This window comes from Prenolepis imparis, unplaced genomic scaffold (assembly GCF_030444845.1).
Source record: "Prenolepis imparis isolate NDT839.2.m4 unplaced genomic scaffold, iyPreImpa1.0 SCAF_6, whole genome shotgun sequence".
NCBI classification, from domain to species: Eukaryota; Metazoa; Arthropoda; class Insecta; order Hymenoptera; family Formicidae; genus Prenolepis; species Prenolepis imparis.
The window spans coordinates 3109373-3130098 of record NW_028141164.1 but is presented as its reverse complement, the minus strand read 5'-3'; the positions used below and the strand labels follow the sequence as shown (position 1 = coordinate 3130098).

General features: G+C 28.7%; 2 protein-coding genes across 4 annotated transcripts in view; one reads left to right on the top strand and one right to left on the bottom strand.

Moving 5' to 3' along the window:
• The window catches only part of LOC145937181 (uncharacterized), an 80834-nt gene that overhangs the window by 52221 nt on the left and 7887 nt on the right, over positions 1 to 20726 (bottom strand). The gene's annotated exons all lie outside the window — the stretch shown is intronic.
• Positions 438 to 20303, top strand: Esp (Epidermal stripes and patches). 3 transcript variants are annotated; one of them, XM_083040007.1, is made up of 12 exons: positions 438 to 771; positions 5449 to 5511; positions 11312 to 11475; positions 13350 to 13603; positions 14162 to 14363; positions 14749 to 14969; positions 15182 to 15353; positions 17099 to 17266; positions 17437 to 17598; positions 17923 to 18063; positions 18148 to 18293; positions 18625 to 20303. In XM_083040007.1, exons 2-12 carry the CDS (start codon positions 5480 to 5482, stop codon positions 18979 to 18981), a joined length of 2019 nt encoding a protein of 672 aa, XP_082896133.1. In that variant the 5' UTR covers positions 438 to 771; positions 5449 to 5479; the 3' UTR covers positions 18982 to 20303. The 3 variants fall into 3 exon arrangements, with proteins under 3 accessions (XP_082896133.1, XP_082896135.1, XP_082896134.1); XM_083040008.1 differs by lacking the exons at positions 438 to 771; positions 5449 to 5511 and adding an exon at positions 5909 to 6754 and having other exon boundaries at positions 18625 to 20302; XM_083040009.1 differs by lacking the exons at positions 438 to 771; positions 5449 to 5511; positions 11312 to 11475 and adding an exon at positions 5908 to 6754.

Here is a 20726-nt window from a genome sequence, read left to right as displayed (position 1 = left end):
TAAAAACAAATCTAAAAACGTCTTTGAATTATATATATGTATATATATATATATATATATATTATTATTATTAGTATGATATATCTATATATATTATAATATCTATATATTATAATATATATTTTATGTTTTTTCGCAATTTTTTAAATATAATTAAATTAAAATATTATTAAAAAATTTCAGTTTACAATAGTTAATATAAAATAAAAAAAATTTAGAAGTCTTAATTATTGCTATCCATGGTTGAAAATTATTATGGTAAGAATATTGAATAAAGCGCACCAGACATATTTTGTCTTTATTAAAAATCTTAAATTTTCTATTATTATATTTTATTCGTGTTATTTAAGAAGCTCTATCTCTTTTTTATATACTCGTGATTAACGATATCAAATTGGCATTATAATAGTAATAATAAAGAGAAATTGACGTTTCTTTGTTGTCATACCAGAGTTTATGTTGCCATAGGTCAAACATATAAATCAAACAGGTATCTGCTTCGAAATATTAATACGATATAAAATGTAAACAGACACGTTAGTTATCGACGTGATTTCATATTACAAAGATGTGTGTGGACGTTTCATTTCTAATCAAAAAGTGAATGTGTTGTGCGTAGATCGTACCCATGAAATTCGCCAGTGACGCAAGTGCATTTTACTTTTATATGTCATTTATTCTTCTAAGAAAAAATAATCGATATAAAAATTCTAGAATGACGTAATGTTCTGTCTTCTTCGCAACTTGTAAATAACCGAGACTCCACTATAGGTAAGATAGAAAAAATTGATTCTTCTAAATTCTCCAGAGTTTGAAAGAATAGATTTTAAGAATTAGAGAAGATTAAAGAAAAAAGATTATCGAAAAAAAAGATATTTCAATTATAAATATTATTGCATATGTTTTGATAGAAAATCGATAATTTTTAGAGCAATTAAACATAATGAACATATAATTTTATCCAGCGATAATTTAACGCGTATAGATCGTGATTATTTGTCACTTTAATATTTGCTTTATTCTTAATTAATACAAAATACATAATAGTACATTGCATTAGATTTTATACACAATATTGTTAAATATATATTTAACATTTAACAAACATTTTTATATATAATAAAAAATATAATCTTTTCCTTTATATTTCCTCATATTATTATACTCAGAATAGCAGAAAAGATTGTTAACATTTTATACAAAATCTTTTTACGCGATTATTCCTCTATCAAGATAATTGATTCTTATAAGACTCTAAAAATTATTTACGTTTGACCACATCATAAATCATTAATAAGTATCTATGATTCTGTAAATCTATCAAAATCATCGACGTTTCAACCACAGCATAGTTTAAAAAGAAGCGTTGCGTCTGCGAAACTGCATAATATTATGCAAAGACAATATGTATTAGTAAGCTATTATATGTCAAACACATATTTAGTAGAAAATTATTCGTGTAACTTTATTTTGTTGAAATGCGTGTGATACGTGATCGTAAAATAGATTACGAAACAAATATATTACTTTGAAATAATGTTTCCCAAAAAACAACAATGCAAGTACAAATAGGCTATATATTGTCAAAAGTATAAGTAAAAAATTATTCGCAAAATAATATTTTTATGTTAAAATATAATAAGTATATAGTATATAAAAAACGAATAATATGTTCCATCTTTATCAAAGTAGTATACGTATTTCATAAAAAAGTAAACTATGTTAAATGTAAAAGATATTAAGAATCTATCTCATAAGTAATCGTATTATTAAAAATGATTGCATGATGACATTTTCGCATTCAAATAATGCACAAACGAGATCCAACATGCAATGCATCGTGATATCTTCAATGTCATAATTATTATTAAAATTATTGTCTTCCTCCATGTAGGTATTTTATTATGACGCATATAATGTATAGAAAAAACTGCTCTATTGACAAATTAAATAATCAAATAATTATATTATTTGTAAACAATATTACAATATTACTTTTGGAGAGTGCTATGGAGATCTAATGAATGATATTTACGCCTTGACGCGTTTGTTACAGATAAACGAATATATAGTATCAAAATATGAGTTTATTAATCACGGTTTATTAATTTTAATCATCGAAAACGTTTCGCTTGTTTTTTGTTCGCTTTATTCCACATTAGGAAAATTTATTCACGAATGGATGACGATTGTTTTTCCGTCGAGTTGGGCAAAGTTGCGGTTACAAATTGTTACGTATGAAAACGAGACAATATCCCAGAAATAGATGCATAGAATTCAAGGCTGCAATTATCAACACGTATGTAACCTTTTCTATGATATATTAATTAATGTTATGTACATTGCATAAAAATAAAAACTAAATGCCAATAAGATATAATCTCAGTAATGTGGTAAAATAAAAGTTTATTAGAGATCAAAAATATCTCTTCCAAGATTTTCACGACAAAAGTCGTTACAATAGGCGATAATTATTTTTAAAAACGTTAGAAGAGGATTCTTTAAAGGAATTTATGAGTAATATCATTGTGTGTTTACGAATAAATGTCATTGTTTAATTCGTCAACAGAGTAGTAATTGTCTTTAAGAACGTTAGAAGAGGATTCTTTTCAGGAATTTATGAGTTATCATTGTTTACGAATAATATATCATTGTTTAATTCGTCAATAGAGCAGTTTCTCGTAATTATTATGCAGAATATCAGTTCCTCGAGGAGATCGTATATTACATTGTTTGTGTGACGCATTGGACTCCAAGGCGATCGGCTTAATCGCTGTTTATGCGTGAAATTTGGAGCACGTGCTTTCGCTTAGAGGTACTAGTTACGTCAACTTTCTCGTGCTTAACGAGTTAGACAAGGATGAGTCATAAAATATTAAACAAATTAGAATAATCGACAGGTTCATAATTGCGTAAATTGATTCATTGACAAGAAGATTAGAAAAATATGATTGTTGTGTTGATATAAGTATTTTAATTTGTAATATACTTTGTATAAAAAAAAAGTATTTATTTAGTTACAGATATAGTTCTGCTTTAATTTTATTAAAAATTAAAAAAGTGCGATAAAAAAATCGATGTCAACGATTTTTCGTAAGAATTTGTTTCACATTTAAATAAATCTTTTTTATAATTATTTTTGATGATATCGACCTTTACATTAAAGCTAGGAGGAAAAGAATAATTTTATCTTATTTAATTTTATTAACTTTTATATATCTTTATATATTTCAAAGAGAGTTTAATGTCTCGTTATTGATCACTTTTAAATGCTAATTATATTTTTAAAGGCTAAAATAAAATAATGTATGTATATGTATTTATATATATTTTAATGATAAGATATGAAAATATATTTATGTTAATATTATATATGTATATTTTAATGATAAGATATAAATATATATAAAGACTTAAATTATTGAAAAATCGAAAAATGTCTGGAAGAAGAAGAAGAGATGGTGTTCTATTCAACTGATCCTCAAGATTGAGAAATATCTGAAGAAGATGATGTTCTATTCAACTGGTGTTCAATTCAGCTCTATGTCTAACATTCTCCGTATCTCTAAATGGGTCGGTTCGATATGGATTTATTGTCGAACCGCAAAGTACTCTGGCACGGCTTGTGTTATCAGATTGGTAGATCAACTGAAAGCACGTGACCGATTAAAATGCCGCAAAACAACGAGATTACCTTGAAATCTCATTGCTGGTGTGCGTGCGAAAATGACTGGAGCACGTTTGTCTTCGCACGGGACCAGTCACGGGACACCCATGTAATTACATAAGTGTAAATATTTAATGAAATTGATATAGCAGCTAGCAGTGATTCTCAACATATTTCTCAATATATTTGATTTTTTTAAATTTTATAATTTAGAATTTTTTAAATAATTTTTTTATTTTTCACGCAACTCAATTCAATATTGTGTCAACAAGAATAATTTTTCGAAAAATGTTTGAATCTTGAATGAAAAATTTTGAAAAGTCTCGATTGTTGAACATTTTTCGAAGATTTTTTATATCGATTTACACCGGAGAACTTGCGGCGACTTCTTGTTTGCTTTTGGCGAGACAAGTCGACAAATCGTCAAATAAGTTATAAATGATATTTTAATTGAATATCAACATTCAAATATTAAGTATGTAGTATACGTGCATTTAACGAGCGTAAATCGTATGGAACAACATCGCAATCAATAACGATGATTTACGAGCGCAGTGTCAATATTTATCATAATGAACGGTTGATTAGGGATACGGAAAATGTTAACTGAGCGATTAATCATTTCGCTAAAACAATACGCCGCCGAAATATATTACATATGATATATTACATATATCAATGATTCTCAACTTATTTGAACATTTCGGTACCTATACATTCGTAACCGGTGTTATATAAAAATGTAATTATTTTCTAAGTTATAAAGAGAGATATGAGATACATAGACGTTATATATAAAATTTATTATAATTAGATGTATTACTATTTAAAATAAATATTTTTTAAAATCAAAATTTATATTTCAAAATTATTTTAATCGCGAATGAATATAATAAATTAGAAATTAATTAATATAAAATATTATTGTAAAAAGGGAGACACAAGAATTTTAAACAATGAATTTATCCTAAATTTTTTTGCACAATAATAGTCATTCGATCCATTCTTATTTATTTGATTATGACACTTTATTCTTCATATCTGACATTAATTGAGATTATATATCATTTCTCTATCATTAAATACTAAGATCCGGCAAGACGAAAATATGTTTGCTTATTAAGAGATCCCTCACCGCGAGAAACGCGAAAACAATTTGCATATAGTTTATATCGCTGAACAATTTGTTGATATTATTTACTAATTTTATCGATGACATAAGCGTCAGTATTTAGCTTAATTGTCACTGCAATCGTTTACCGCTCGTGGTTTACCGTTAGTAACTAAACCTGGATAAGAATGTCTTAGCTAAGTATCGATAGCTTTCGAAATATAAGATATTTTGCAATTTAGTTAAATATCGATATAAACCTCGCAAAATAGTATCGCGTAAAGACTATGTATCATTGCATAAAATATTTGAAATATTGAATGAAAATATGAAGCGTCTCTAATTAGTTAAAATATGCACTGTAATTTTCATGTTTGTCACGTTTACGCGACGATTTCTTAAGTAAATATATTTTTGTCTCGTCGGATTCTGTATTTAATGACCGAAAGATGATACAATCTCGACTGTTATCGTCAACTAATATAGATACGAGGTGTCAAAACCAGGAAAATATTATAAAAGGATAATAATGTGTATATCATTGTGTGCCTAGTTTTATTAAATAATAAATATTAACTATTTGCGACGCGCTTGATATCGTTTTTAAAATATAAAAATTTTTATTTCAATTATACTTTTATTCTAATACTTTTTACTTTAATTATTACAGATCACGAGTGTGCTGAGCAGCTTTGCATTTGATGAAAATCAATAAAAAGCGAAAAGAAACAAGGTAAATAGAAAAGATTCAATTTAATTTGCATGGATTTATCGTTGTCTACATATAATATCACTTTCTCTATTAACATCCACGTATATTCTCATGATTCAAAAAATACACGTATCGAAATATTAATGGTAAATCGAGAAAAATGCGTGCGATAAGACACCCATAGTTAACATTTTGTACAAGAATAAAAAAAAATTAACACTCAGAGATACACAGATTACTATCATACTACCGACGAATCAAAAATAAGATTTTGCAATGAATATCGGTATCGGAATTCATTCTTATCGTGACATTTTTTGCGATTATTTAATTATCAGAAGCAAGACAGGTATTAATCGGAAGCTCCCTTATCTCTCATCGTTTATATAAATACATTAATATAAATACCGTTCACCGAATGCGACAGGGATATATAGATTGTTTGAACGATGGAAGAAGTTACGAGTTTAAGTAAGGCTTAAGACAGGTGTCTGGGAATTTTTGAAACTAACTCGGTAGTGTTTATATATGCTAGAATATTCTCGACAGGAGGACACATTACATCGTTAGCACGTGATCGGCAATCGAATTTAATTCTTAGCGACGAAGTCGCGATCAATGGGATCATCATGTGACAATTACTGTGTGTTTTCCACGTGATCGCGGGGGAGGCTGAGGTCGTTCAGGAGAGAGGGAGTTCGCCCCACGAGTTCGTGAACCACGAGGCGTTTAAATGGCCGGCTGCGCGTCGACGCCAACTCAGTTTCACCATTACACCGCGAAAACCGGTCTGAAATCTCGCCTAATCCCGCGTGATACATATTTACTGTCTTTCTAAAACATCTTTCTTATTTACGCGTTTTGTTATTTCAACGTTTCCTGCGAATATAAGTTAGTAACAGCAATAATAATAGTCGGAAAGAGAATCGAAAGAGAATTGAACATTGTGAAGAGAGGACCGACAAATTTCCCGTAATTTGCAGAAAAAAATATCCGAAGCGAATGCTTTTTTTCTTTGCTGATGAATGTTCTTTGCCGCTTTGACAAAGCGTTGAAAATTGACGCTTTAACGAGACGCGATTGTGCGGTGTTTCAAGCTAGCAGAGAGAAGTATTCTCGGGATTGAACGCGAAATTTGAATTTTTTAAGAAAAAAACTACGTTTTGTGATTTTTCTTCTCCTTGCAAGGACAATCTTCGAGAACAAAAACGGATCTTCTTTCAGAAAAAAAAGAACGGAAGTCAAGTACTTAGCAAACACTTAAGTAAGTGTTATATTTATTATATTCTCTTTTATCTCTATGTGTTTCTACAATTATTAGATGCACTGAAATGAAAATTGTTTTCAAAAAAAATATCGAAAGAAATTATAATTTATTTATTTTAATTTCTGAATTGTTTAAATTCGCTTGATAATTGAGCTTAGAAGTAAAATTCTACAATTAAGAGACGTAAAACTTATTTATGTTTGTTATAAAAATTTAATTATAAAATTATTATTTACAGTTTAATCGAAAATATGTGCAAGTTTTATGTGCAAAATTTGAATGTAAATAAAATAAAACTATAATAAGATGCTATGTAGAATAAGTTTCCATAATTATGAATCTATGATAATATATATTGACATAAATGTATACATATACACTATGTAAAATTATCGATGCGACGCATATTTATTCGCAAGAAAAAAAGGGAAAAATCATTCTATTAGATGTTTAGCAGCGTTTGAAGATTAATGAGTTTGCAATAATCGTGGAGATTACGGGCAAAGACGATTTTATTAATTAACTTCCAGTCGCTCGTCTAAAAAAATGTATATACGCTATGCAAAATTATCGATGCGGCGCAAATTTATTCGCAAGAAAAAAAGGGAAAATCATTCTATTTAATGTTTGGGTAGCGTTTGATTAGATTTAAATTAATGAGATTGCAATAATCGTAGAGATTACGAGCAATCTTGATCGAAGATCATATTTTAGATGACAGACTGGGATAGGTGATAAATTCTTGATTGAGTCTTGCGAAGAATTACGACAAATTCGTATCTTCGTCACTAACAATTAATTCAGAACCGATAATAATAAATTCTCTATCAATTTGCACAATCTAAAATCAATCTATCCGTTTATCTAATCTTTCGGTATAATTAATTTATATCCATTTCAGTTTGTATAGAGTTTGGTAGACCTTGGTATAGAGGAGAATGTCATTATATTGAAGTGATAAGCGATCTAATACATGCATCATGCTTTTATCAATTGATGATCTTTCCTCTTGTAAACAAGCTAATTCAACTAATGCTTATTAATGCAACAAGAGCTAGATAATGCAGATATGTACATTTAGGAAGATATAGCGTGTCAACCGAACAATGCATGTTTATAAAACAAACTTCAATATATGATTCAGAATTTGTGCAGCGAACTGCATATTTTGGCGAACGTATATCAACGTTATAATATTTATTGATATATTCCCAGTAACATAATCTATGCAGATTATCTGTATTAAAACTATAACAAATGCATACACAGAGCAAGATGAATATCATTTAATGCGTCAAAGAGAGACAAAAAATTAAAATACATAATTTATTTACTATTAAACGAAAGATCTCTTGTTGATATGTCATTCGAAAAATTAAAACAATCGTTATCAGCATTGAGTTAAAAACTTGTAAAAATATGCACATTTATGTATCGTCGGGGAAACCCGTTCTTCCATTTCAAATAACAGAGGAATTTTCTCGGCGATTGTTTTTCTAATATCGTATAAGTATCGTTTACTTTACTATATAATTACGATTGCATATATTGGAAAAATTTTGCCCGCTTTTAAACGGAAAATGTATGTAAAGCGGAATAAATGAATCATTAATATGGTAAGAAGTTAGTTTTGATACGACATATTTCTTCTTTCTCGACTTCAATCGGTAGCGCTCGAAATAATTAATCATCTTCAAATCACACATTTATTGAAAATATACAAATGCATATGCAAACAATTGTATATAATTGTTAAAATCATATATTTTTACTCAAAAGATGTAGAAACTCAATATATTCTTCCAAAATGATTGTAATTTTTTCATCAATTATTTTAAACTTAGAAATTTTTGTACCAAAAAATATGATTTAAATAAAATCAATAAAATTATTTTCTAAATAATATCAAGATAAGGAAAACTTGAACTAACCAATTTCAGTTTTTATTGCAAATTGTACTATACAATTGTATTATTATTATTTAACAATTTGAATTAAAAAACTTTTTTTTTTTTTTTTTTTATTAAAACTCATTTTTTTTATTAGAAATGATTCAGCACAAAAAGAGATCTTTTCCTTTTTAGATTGTCCTAATTGTTTATTAAAGTATGCACGCACATGTATTATGTGTGAGTCATTTCATATCTGAACTGAGTGCAAAAGAATTACAAGAATTTCTAAATTGCTCAATATTTGCAATATTTGAGCAAATGGTCCATTTTTCTCGCAATTCTTCTACATATACCGTCGGATAAGAAAGAGATAAGAAAAAGTGTAAAGGAATTTTTGCAAAATGGATATTAGTGCAATAAATGTACGTGTATTATCGTTGCACGATTATACAATAGACTTTTTTAACTTTTAGAAAATGTAACTTTTAAGCAAACGTCGATATCGGCGAAACAATTAAACAGATAAAATGCCAGCCAATCGAACCCACTTAATTATTGCAACTTTTAACAATAAAATACGCTAAATTCACTCGACAATTAAATGTAACTATTTTAATCGATATATTGTATATATGCAACCATACATTTTATCTTATTTTATTCTAACAAAACGTAGCGTCTTTTTTTAAAATTTTGTTAAAGACACTTTATCTAAAAAAAATCATTTGAAAATGTACAAACAATCTTAATAATAATGTGCATTTAATAATAGTAAGATTGCGCCATAAACTGATACTATTACTCAACACAAGTAATTTGAAGCAATAACAATTTTTTTCCTGTTTTTATAAAATTATAATGTGCATGTGTAAAAAAAATCATTAAAAAACTGCGGTTAAAATTAATTACAGTCAATTGATATGCTACATAAATAAAAGTGAAGATATTGATTCTGATTATTTATCGATTGATACTGATTATTTATCGATTTTCAAGTATAAAGTATTACATAACGAAGCAAGAAATAAAAAAGCACATTAAAAGATAAAATTTCGGCTGATTATAATTATGCTGACTGTTCATATAATTGCAATGCTGAAATATTTAGATTAGCAATTTACGCGAGTTACATATCTTAAACTATCATATAAACGCATTACACGTTTTCAGGAAAATCTAAATATTAATATAATCAAGCCAGATATTTCTATGCAATAATAACTTAAATTCATCTCATTAAGCAAATTTTTCGAATTTTTATATGAAAATTCTATTTTGAGAATTTCGTTTACAAAAGTAAGAAAGAATAAAATTATAAATACGCGCTATGGACATTTTATCATTAATTTAATTTAACTGAAGTTAAATTAAAAATCTATAAAAATTAGAATAAAAACACTAAAATTAGAAAGAAGCAAACTACAAATGTTTTATCGCTTCAGAAGATCTCTTAAACATACCTTAAAATTCAACGCACATAAATAATGAAATTGTAATTTTTTTATGGTTTCAAAAACTAAATGTTGAGGGTTTTAATTTTTAATAACGAAGAGATATATGTATAATATCTAATAACCAAATGCACGAATACATCTTAACCTCTCATAGTTGAAAATATTGATCTGTGTCCGGGGACAAGGTATAAGATTTAAAAAAGTTATGAAACTGAATATCTCTTACATAAAATAGGGGCACTAGCCATTGCGATAACTGCGTTCACGTAACGCAGTCGGGGGCTGAATCGAGAGCTGCGTTTACATTGCCTTTAAGTGATGCTAACAATAAGCGAAAAAGTCTATCTAGTTCTGAGAAAAGTAGCTTAGATAAATAAAATTATACTTTATTCAACCAAATATTGAAGATAATTAAATAAATTATGTATTACATTTTCTCAGATAGATTTGATAGCCTTGAATTAATATTTGTATTGAAATTAATTATTGAATTAATTATTGTATATAGATATGTTACATTAACTAAGCACTTTCACTCAATTATTTCGTTATTTTTTAAAATAGAAATAGTTATCGATTTTATTTATTTAAGACAATTCTTTTCAGTGTAGTTATAGTGACAGATTGAATTTGCTCCATACATGATTAGATAACAAATGCGATGAATCATATCTTCATCCCATATAGCAATATTTAGATAATGTATTATTCCTCCAATGGAAAGGAAGGGAAATTAAAAAGACATTCTCGTGACCATAACATCGCCTTGACTGCAATTAGTATATGATTCACAGTCAAGTTTAATAGACTCGTGATACATCTCTTCCATTCGCAAATATTATCCCCCATCATCTTAACTAACAACGTATCATATTACTACAGGTTACGATTAATCTAGAAGCAACTAAAAATCTTTCAATCTTTTAGAAAACATAAATATCTCATAAAATTTTTTTTTCTGTAACAAATAAGTTTTTTTTCATTTACGCTTTATATAAAATCTTATCTTAACATCTTATCTTAATTTTCCTCTCATCTTCTTACAAATAATCTGTGTAGAAATCATTTTATTCTAGATTATTCTGGTATTCTCGAATAGAAAAATTTTATTCTTCAGCGGCCGTCACTCGACCGCTGTTATTTTGATTGATTAAACTTTACATGTGTTATGTCTGATAAATTTTATATTTGATATTTTATATTTATAGAATGAAAAACAGTAACAATTCGAAAGACAGTAGACAAAGGTTAGAGGGCTACGTGAATCACGGCTTAAGCGAATCTACCAACAATGTGGATCTCATTCATTCCTACCAATCTTTTCACAATTCACACGGAAACCGAGACATACAGGGTTCCTCAGATTTTATCTGTAAGTTTCAAGTGATTATTAACGTAAGTGATGCAAATGTTGTGTCAAAACCATATTTTTGGCTAAACTATAAGGCAGACACGCGGAAAGAAATGTTTGTATATAAATAAACTTAGTAAACACATATCTCTATTCAATTAAAATCGTTCTATAAATTAATTTGCTTTTTGCATGCGCGGCAAGGATGCCGTAAAAGTAAGTATTTGTCAAAATTTAATAACCTACTGCACAATTATACGTTAGTATTGTATCTTATAAAATTGATTAAAAAGAAATCCTGCATGTATAATTTTATAATACTTTATATTTACCTCGTGCGTGATAATAATGTAAACATTTTTGTCAGTTTATATTTTGAAAGTCACGTTCGAATGCAAATTATAAAATGGTATTGTAAAAATGCATTTCAAAATTTTACTTGCGAAATATTTTTGTCGAACTTTTACTTGTTTACGAGACAAAGACGACGATAAATAATGATTTGATTATATTTCTATAAAAACTTGTATTGTACAATTTTTAATAGTAACTGATAAAATGACATTTCAACCTGGTAAAATTTAATTGATAATTTTTAAGTTTAAACAAACTTAAACCAAGCTGACAACAATTATTTCAATTTCGATAAATCGTGGTATTTGATAAAAAATCTGTTATAATATAAATTAATGTAAAAATAAAATAAAAGTAACTGATGAAAATAAATTATTATATCAGATTGTTCTTTATGTAATATTTGGCTATCTTTTTTTTTTTTTTTTTTTGCAAGAATTGAAAACGCATAAATTATTATCAATTATTTCACTGCTTAGTTCATTTTTTAAGAAATATTTCTCATATACGTGTCTTGTATGAAATATGAAATGCATATAAAAATCTAAAAAAAGAAGATCACTATAGAATTTTCTCCGAAATTTTGGAAGCTGCGAGATACATTCGGTGGCGTTGGCGCAAAATTATGCAAAGTAATCTTACGATTTATGTATATCGTCAATGATTTTATTCCGCGAAACTGGTTCGCCTTCCTTGGCGCGACGAACGCAAAATTGGCCTTCGGAAAAGCGGACGTACTTTAAAGATATGTCTCGGCACGTGCCTGGAAGTATATAGTATTTTTTTCTTTTCTTCTTCGTGTATATGTGCCTTCATTTGGCAAGATAATAAATTTAACACAACATCCGCATGAGACATATGAGTACTCCGTCCTTGTCACTCGCTTGTCACGCATTTTCGTATGTGCGAAATTATTTATGAGTTAACGTGACGGATTGTAAACGATATGACAGATGCGAATCCCTGTACATGAAAGTTGCGAATCGTGATATTTAAGCAGCTGCTTTTTTAGATTATTTTTATTTAGTTTAAAAATGAGAGACAAAACATTATATGGCCAAAATGATAATGAAAAAGTTTTGCGTTCTGTTATTATAATCGTTCAAGAAAAAAGCATATTTTTTAACATGATACAATTTTATAGAATATAGAATTTGACTTAAATAATGACTATTGAATAATGATATGATAAATCAAAATAAACTAAAGAGCCTAGATAGGTTGAATATATAATGATAATAAGATTATTATTATATACATATATATAAATAAATTTAGATTTGTGTGTGTGTGTGTGATATACTGAAGAAAAATATAGATAAGAACTAAACTTGTATTCTTTTTATATTGTTATCGACATTAAGTTTAAAAAAGTGTCAAAGATTTAAAATAAAATAAGATTATTAATTAAAAATCGAAAATAATTTAAAAATATATATCTTGTGTGTTACTATATTTTTCATTTATTATATATACACATATACATATATATGCATATAATTATATTATATATACATATAATTAATTTTGCTTGAACACAGTGATCGAAGAATCGGGGGATGACGAGGTCAAGCAGAAGGAAGGTCTTTTAAAATCGGTGTTGCAATATACAAGGCGGCGTACCAGGGCCATATGCACGAAGAAAACCCTTTACAAAAGATTGCCGGTCTTGAGCTGGCTTCCAAGGTACAACAGTCAAGATGCACTCGGAGATCTGATGGCTGGAATTACCGTGGGTCTCACTGTTATACCTCAGTCACTAGCGTATTCAAGCGTCGCCGGTTTACCGCCGCAAGTACGTAAAAGAGACATTTATTGCTCGCTTAATGACTTACAAGGATTACATAAGGATTATATCGAGATTAAATTAGTACAATAATCAGATATTTTTTCTAGACTAATCTAAAATCAATAAAGAGCCAATAATTCTCAAAAAAGTGGATGATTAAAAATAGTTTTTCAGAAATTAATTTTCAGTATAGAAACTAATGATTAATATGCGAGATTATGTGCTTTTTAATTAAGTTAATTTTATTTAAATTTTACTTTAATGCGATTTTAATTTAAAACTTACATGAAGAATAGATGCGTGTCTACCCGAGAATAAAACTCTCGAGAGTATCTAAAAGGGATACTCAAGAGTATATTCATTTGCGAGAATCACTCTCGAAGGTTACTCTCGAGAGTCTTACTCGCAGGTGGATACGCACCTTAATATTGTTTAATGTAATATATAATTTTGTAAATTTCAAAGATAATCTCGATGTTTTCACTAAGAAAAAATATTGAATATAATGATAATTTCTCGTATATTCCCGTTTTTCTATATATGTATATCATTTTTTTATTTCAGTATGGTTTGTATGGTAGCTTTTTGGGTTGTTTCATTTACGTACTTTTTGGATCCTGCAAGGACATACCCATGGGACCTACTGCCATAATTTCTTTATTGACTTATCAAACGATATCTCATTTGGACTCTCCAATACAACATGCCATTCTGTTGTGCTTTATAGTCGGAATTGTAGAGTTAATAATGGGTATATTTGGTCTCGGTAAGTCAACTTCAATAATTTTATGAGATTAATTTAATTTGATAATTATAAAACCGTGTAATATAATAACAAAACATTAGCGTACCTAAAAAAATTGTTGCTGCATATTAAATAATATAAGAAGAATGATTTGACAAGAATAAAATTTGAAAAGATTTTATCTACTTTCTACTGACTGCTTTTAAAAATTAAAATAATAAAAATATTTTTAAAAATAATTTTAAAAATACATTTGAACTGTTTGTGATTTTTAAACAGGAGCAAACTAAATTTACAAATCAATTTGCCATTAAAATGTCACTTTTTCATTTAAAAAACATTTCGTATCTTTACTTTACAGAGTGGTAAAATAAATCGAAAAAACTAAATTTATTTTATTTTTTAGGATTTCTGATAGATTTCGTATCTGGACCGGTAAGTTCCGGTTTCACGTCGGCAGTGGCTTTGATAATCGTCACGTCACAAGTCAAAGACATTCTTGGCATCCCTGCCAAGGGCTCCCAATTTATTGAAATGTGGCAAAGTATTGGTGGGTTAATACACGATACATCAGTCTGGGATACTGCTCTTGGAGCATCTTGCATAGCATTGCTGTTAATTCTGAGGGTAATTTTTTATAATTTTGATAATTTTGATTTTAAGAGAAAAAACAATTAAATCATCAACATACGCACCAGAAAATCTTAATAATTAATTATTAATAAATAAATATTTAACAAAGTACTTTAAAAGAGCTTAATTTAATATATTAATGTTATATTTTTTAATAATATAATAATGCTCTTATCTTAATACGATTTTATGTATTTTAATTACAGTTATTAGCCGCGTGCAAAATTGGTCCGAAAAAAGAAGAACTTCGTACTACAAAACATCGCATCGTGAATAAATTTATTTGGTTGATCGGCACTTCGCGAAATGCACTTTTAGTAGTAGTTTGTGGCTTATTGGGTTGGAGCTTCCAGGACAAATCGCCTTTCAAATTGATTGGTATGCGACATTTATTTTTTTAATAGACACATTATTTTAAAATTTAATTAGGAATTAACGATTTAATCAACTGATTTCTGTCAAAAAATATTAATAAAACGTTAATTTGCTAATTAAATTATAAAATAATAATACGTTAAAAATATAAAAATAGTTATATGTTGTATATAATATGTTATAACACCATATCTTCGATTATAATAATTTTTGACAGAAATTAACAAGACAAATATTCTAAGACTTATAGTTTTTTACATTTTAGAATTTTAATTTTGAAAGTTATTCGCGAAAATTAATCAAACTATAAGTCGTAAAGCAACGGGCATGGGCGGGTTTTAAAGGTTTTTTCAAGGTCTACAAAACGAGCCCACAAAAAATATTCTAGGCCTTATAGAGGCCTTAATTTTCGCGAAAAGCGTTTAAACTTTGATTGCAAAAATTAAGGCCTGTATAATTCCTAGAACATTTTCTGTAAGCTCGTTTTATAGGCCTTAAAGAGACCTTCAAAACGCGCCCACCGAAAATGTTCTAGGCCTTATAGAGGCCTAAATTTTCGCGAAAAACGTTTAAACTTTAATTGCAAAAATTAAGGCCTGTGTAAGTCGTAGAACATTTTCTGTAGGCTTATATATATGTATATAAAACATTTTTTGTAGGCTCGTTTTGTAGGCCTTTTTGACGTTAAATGTAAAATATCTTGTAAAATATTCAGTTTTCGGTAATCATACTTCGTCATACTTTAATACTTTTATGGACGGAATAATGAGACAAATCATAATTGATGTAAAAAAACACATAGTTGCTTTTAAGAAAAAGTACGCAGTTGCATGTTGCAAATTACATAAACCTCTAGGTGATCTTTAAACTATTATCTATATATATATATATATATATATATAGATAATAGTTTAAAGATCATATATATATATATATATAGATAATAGTTTGAAGATCACCTAGAGGTCACCTTCAATTTCTTAAATGGAACCTATTATTTCTAATTGCATATTCTTGTATAATAAGCATATGCATATTATATGCATAATTGTTTTAAAAAAATTTATATAATTTGCAACATGCAACTGCGTACTTTTTCTTAAAAGCAACTATGTGTTTTTTTACATCAATTATGATTTGTCTCATTATTCCGTCCATAAAAGTATTAAAGTAAGATTACCGAAAACTGAATATTTTACAAGATATTTTACATTTAACGTCAAAAAGGTCTACAAAACGAGCCTACAAAAAATGTTCTAGGACCTATATAGGCCTTAATTTTTGCAATCAAAGTTTAAACGTTTTTCGCGAAAATTAAGGCCTGTGTAAGTCGGAGAACATTTTCTATGGGCGCGTTTTGAAGGTCTCTTCAAGGTCTACAAAACGAGCCTACAGAAAATGTTCTAGGACTTATACAGGCCTTAATTTTTGAATTCAAAGTTTAAACGTTTTTCGCGAAAATTAAGGCGTTTATAAAGTCTAGAATATTTTCTATGGGCGCGTTTTGAAGGTCTCTTCAAGGTCTACAAAATGAGCCTACAGAAAATGTTCTAGGACTTATACAGGCCTTAATTTTTGCAATCAAAGTTTGAACGTTTTTGGCGATTATTAATATGGATTATAATAGAAATTATAAATAGGATAATATATATCAAATGTGTATAGATAATATATATTAGAAAAGATTCAATCGTCCAGTGTGATGATTAGTTTTAGAAATTAAGCCAGATTGAAATTTTTAATTACAGGTTATATACCGGGAGGTATGCCTGCTGTACAAGTTCCTCCGTTTGGATTCATCAAGGATAGCAATACGACGCTCACGTTTATCGACATGATCGGCAATTTAGGCAGTGGTGTTCTCGTTGTACCGCTCATCTCTCTAATGGAGGATATCGCTATTTGTAAAGCCTTTGGTAAGTACTTTATTAGACAATAATAAAAAATTTTAAATTATCAGTGTACCACGTAACTTTGCACTATAAAGCGACAAACTCTTTTAAAAATTTTCTCGGCGATACAATCAAGTTATATAGATTTTATTACGGGATAAGATTGTTATGGGATCTATACTTTTTTTTTGCAGCTAGTGGAAAATCAGTAGACGCTACGCAGGAATTGATAGCGATTGGTATGTCGAACATTGGAAATTCCTTTGTGCAAGCTTTCCCGAGTACGGGATCTCTTAGCAGAAGCGCGGTAAACAACGCTTCCGGCGTCAGGACACCGCTGGGCGGTATTTATACTGGTGAGTTTTGCTTTTATAAATTAATTATTGCATCTTTTCTCTTTGCTCGCGAGATAGATGTAAAATCGAAAGAACAAAGAGGATCATAAATAATTTGTTAAACAATTTGTTGCATCTCAACTGTTACCGTACCTTTTTAAATGATATATGTATGCTATCGCACAGAAATAATCTATCATTCTGCTTAAGAATAAAATAAATTGTGTTATCTAACATAAATTTTCATTCTTCGTGCTGTAATGCATTCTTAATATTTTCATACGCGTAAAATTTGTTTTTCGTGATATAATATTTATATTAATATTTATTATATTTTGTTTCCAGGTGTATTAGTAATTTTAGCTTTGCTCTTCCTTACGCCGTACTTTAGTTTCATTCCACGTGCAACTCTAGCGGCGATCATTATAGCCGCGGTCATCTTCATGGTTGAAGTCAAGGTCGTGAAACCGATGTGGAGGACGAAGAGTAAGAAAACACATTTTCATAAATGTGAATAATATCAGATAAATTTGGGATATATCGCGAATGAATTATTACTTCGTGTTTCAGAATCAGATCTCATCCCGGGGGTGGGCACGTTCATCGCGTGTTTGGTGCTGCAATTAGAAATAGGAATTCTCTGCGGTGTCGGAATAAATATTCTCTTCATTCTGTATCATGCCGCTAGACCGAAAATAACCGTGGAGAAACTCAAGGTAATTCTTTATAATTTACTTAAAAAAAGGAAATCGATTCTTTCTATTTGTGAGTGTTCTTCATTTTAGTATTCTTGATTCTCTCAAACTTGCTCGTACTTTTCTTACAGATTTGAGATTTTTTTGTAAAAATAGGAAATTATATAGAGATATTATAATTATTTTCTCTTGTCTCTGTAATTACAATTTTCAACATACGTAAAAAGTACGAACATTTTTTGACTTCTTGATTTCTTTTCTCGCCTCCAATCGATTCTCATTTTCTCAATTTCTATTTTCACAATCACAATTTGACTAATCAGTTATTTTTTTATCTTTTCTCGTTCGACAGACTCCTCACGGTATTGAGTACTTAATGCTGACGCCGGATCGTTGCTTAATTTTCCCATCGGTGGACTATGTGCGCAATTTGGTGACTAAATATAGTCGTCGTGCCGAAAGCGTGGCGACGCCTGTAGTGATCGACTGTTCGCATATTTACGGCGCGGACTTTACAGCTGCTACAGTCATTGAGACTCTGACAAAGGACTTTGCAATGAAGGGCCAGCCGCTCTTCTTCTACAACCTAAAGCCGTCAGTGTACGCCGTCTTCGAAGGCGTCGAACCTACGGACTTCACCGTTTATTATACCCAAGAAGCGTTAGACGACTTGCTGAAGGAAAAAGGCTACACGAAGCAAATTAAATAGAAGCGACATGGAGAGCCGCAATAAATTTCCAATGCATTCACATTTTCAATATTTCTCAAACTATCTGAATCGGCAACAGCCGATTACCGAGAATACGCGAAAATTGCAAAGAGACTTTACTTTAATTAGACTGGCTGATACATTACTTTCGCCATGACAGCGAAACTATAAAGCAATTGTATATATGTATATATATATATATGTATATCGTTGTTCAACGATATTCATAAGTGCAAAAACTTTTTGGGAAATTTGGTAATTTCCAGTATTCAACAAAATATTTTATTTTTGCCTTACATACTCGGAGATTCACGCAACTTAATATCTAACGATAGAGAAAGCATCGATATAAAAAAGTGTGCACATAGAAAATATCGTCGATCTATATCTCAATTTACATTTAAAAGAAAAAACGTAACTCGACGCGTGTACTTTAATAAAGAGACGCGAAGCAGTTTAGATTCATACACACAGAGTGGAATTAGTAATCGAAGAAAGGTAGGGAAATATACTGTATATCTCGAATATATCTAAATTTCCATATGATACTGCTGCCATTATGTACTTCGAAAAGAGAGATACTATTAGAGTATTTTGAAAATATCCCACACGACAAGTATGATATAAAATCGTGCGAAAAATTAAAAAGCACAGGACGTTCTAGAGAACGTCTTTAGACATCTTTCTAATATCTCGTAGATTTTTTTGTCATTTGAGAATATTTATTTAACTTTTCGATGAAGCAAACATATATATCTAAGTAATATTCTCACATCGATATTTAGCGTTTTCTCAGTATTTAAAGATCCTTATTATTTAAGATCGTGGTGCATGATGTATTGCGTTGTACATTTTTATACATTTACTACTTCATGCAGAATAACACTTTCCGTATTCTGGAAATATATAATGTATATATGTATAATAAGTTCAAAAATACTGTGATAATTTTATAAATAATGTCCAGCGTACAATCAACGAAAGATATGAGTCTTCCGGCGGAATCGCAGCTTCCTCCGTGATAAAAATAACAGATTTTTCGTGAGTTTTTAATATGTTCTTATAGGATATCGATGTTCTTATAGGATATAAGGATTTGATATATGATTTAGAACCGTATTTATGTTAAACTTTATTATAATTCAATCGACTAATAAGAAGATTTATATAATATGTAATTAATTTAAGATATTATATGCAACCACACACATATATACATATGTGTGTGGCTCATCTTTTCTATTATATTTCTGCATTATTTAAAAAGTGTTTTTTTATTTAGAAAAAGCTCTATTAGAATAATAATATTAACAGTTGTTATAAGGGCGAAAATATAATAAAAGTAATTAATTTTATAACTATATCTCAATTATAATTATAATATATAAAAAAGTTTATAATTTAACTTCGTATACGTTAAATAAAACAATTTTCAAGCAATGTGCGATAATATATTATAGTAAAAGTATTTTGCATAATAATTATACGGTAATATGACCATTTTTGTAGTTATGTTTAGATCTATTTCCAATTTGAAGTAAAAGTTGCAATTAACTTTAATATCAATTTAAGATCAAAAAGGCGTTGCATATATTTATGATAAAATAAAATTATATTATGTGACAATCAAATCGAAGATAGTAAGAAACGTCGCTTCTATAAATTTGAATTGGAAAAAAAATTATTATTTTTATACTTCCTAAAGAAATATCATACCAAATTTTAAAATACAGAATATATCTAGA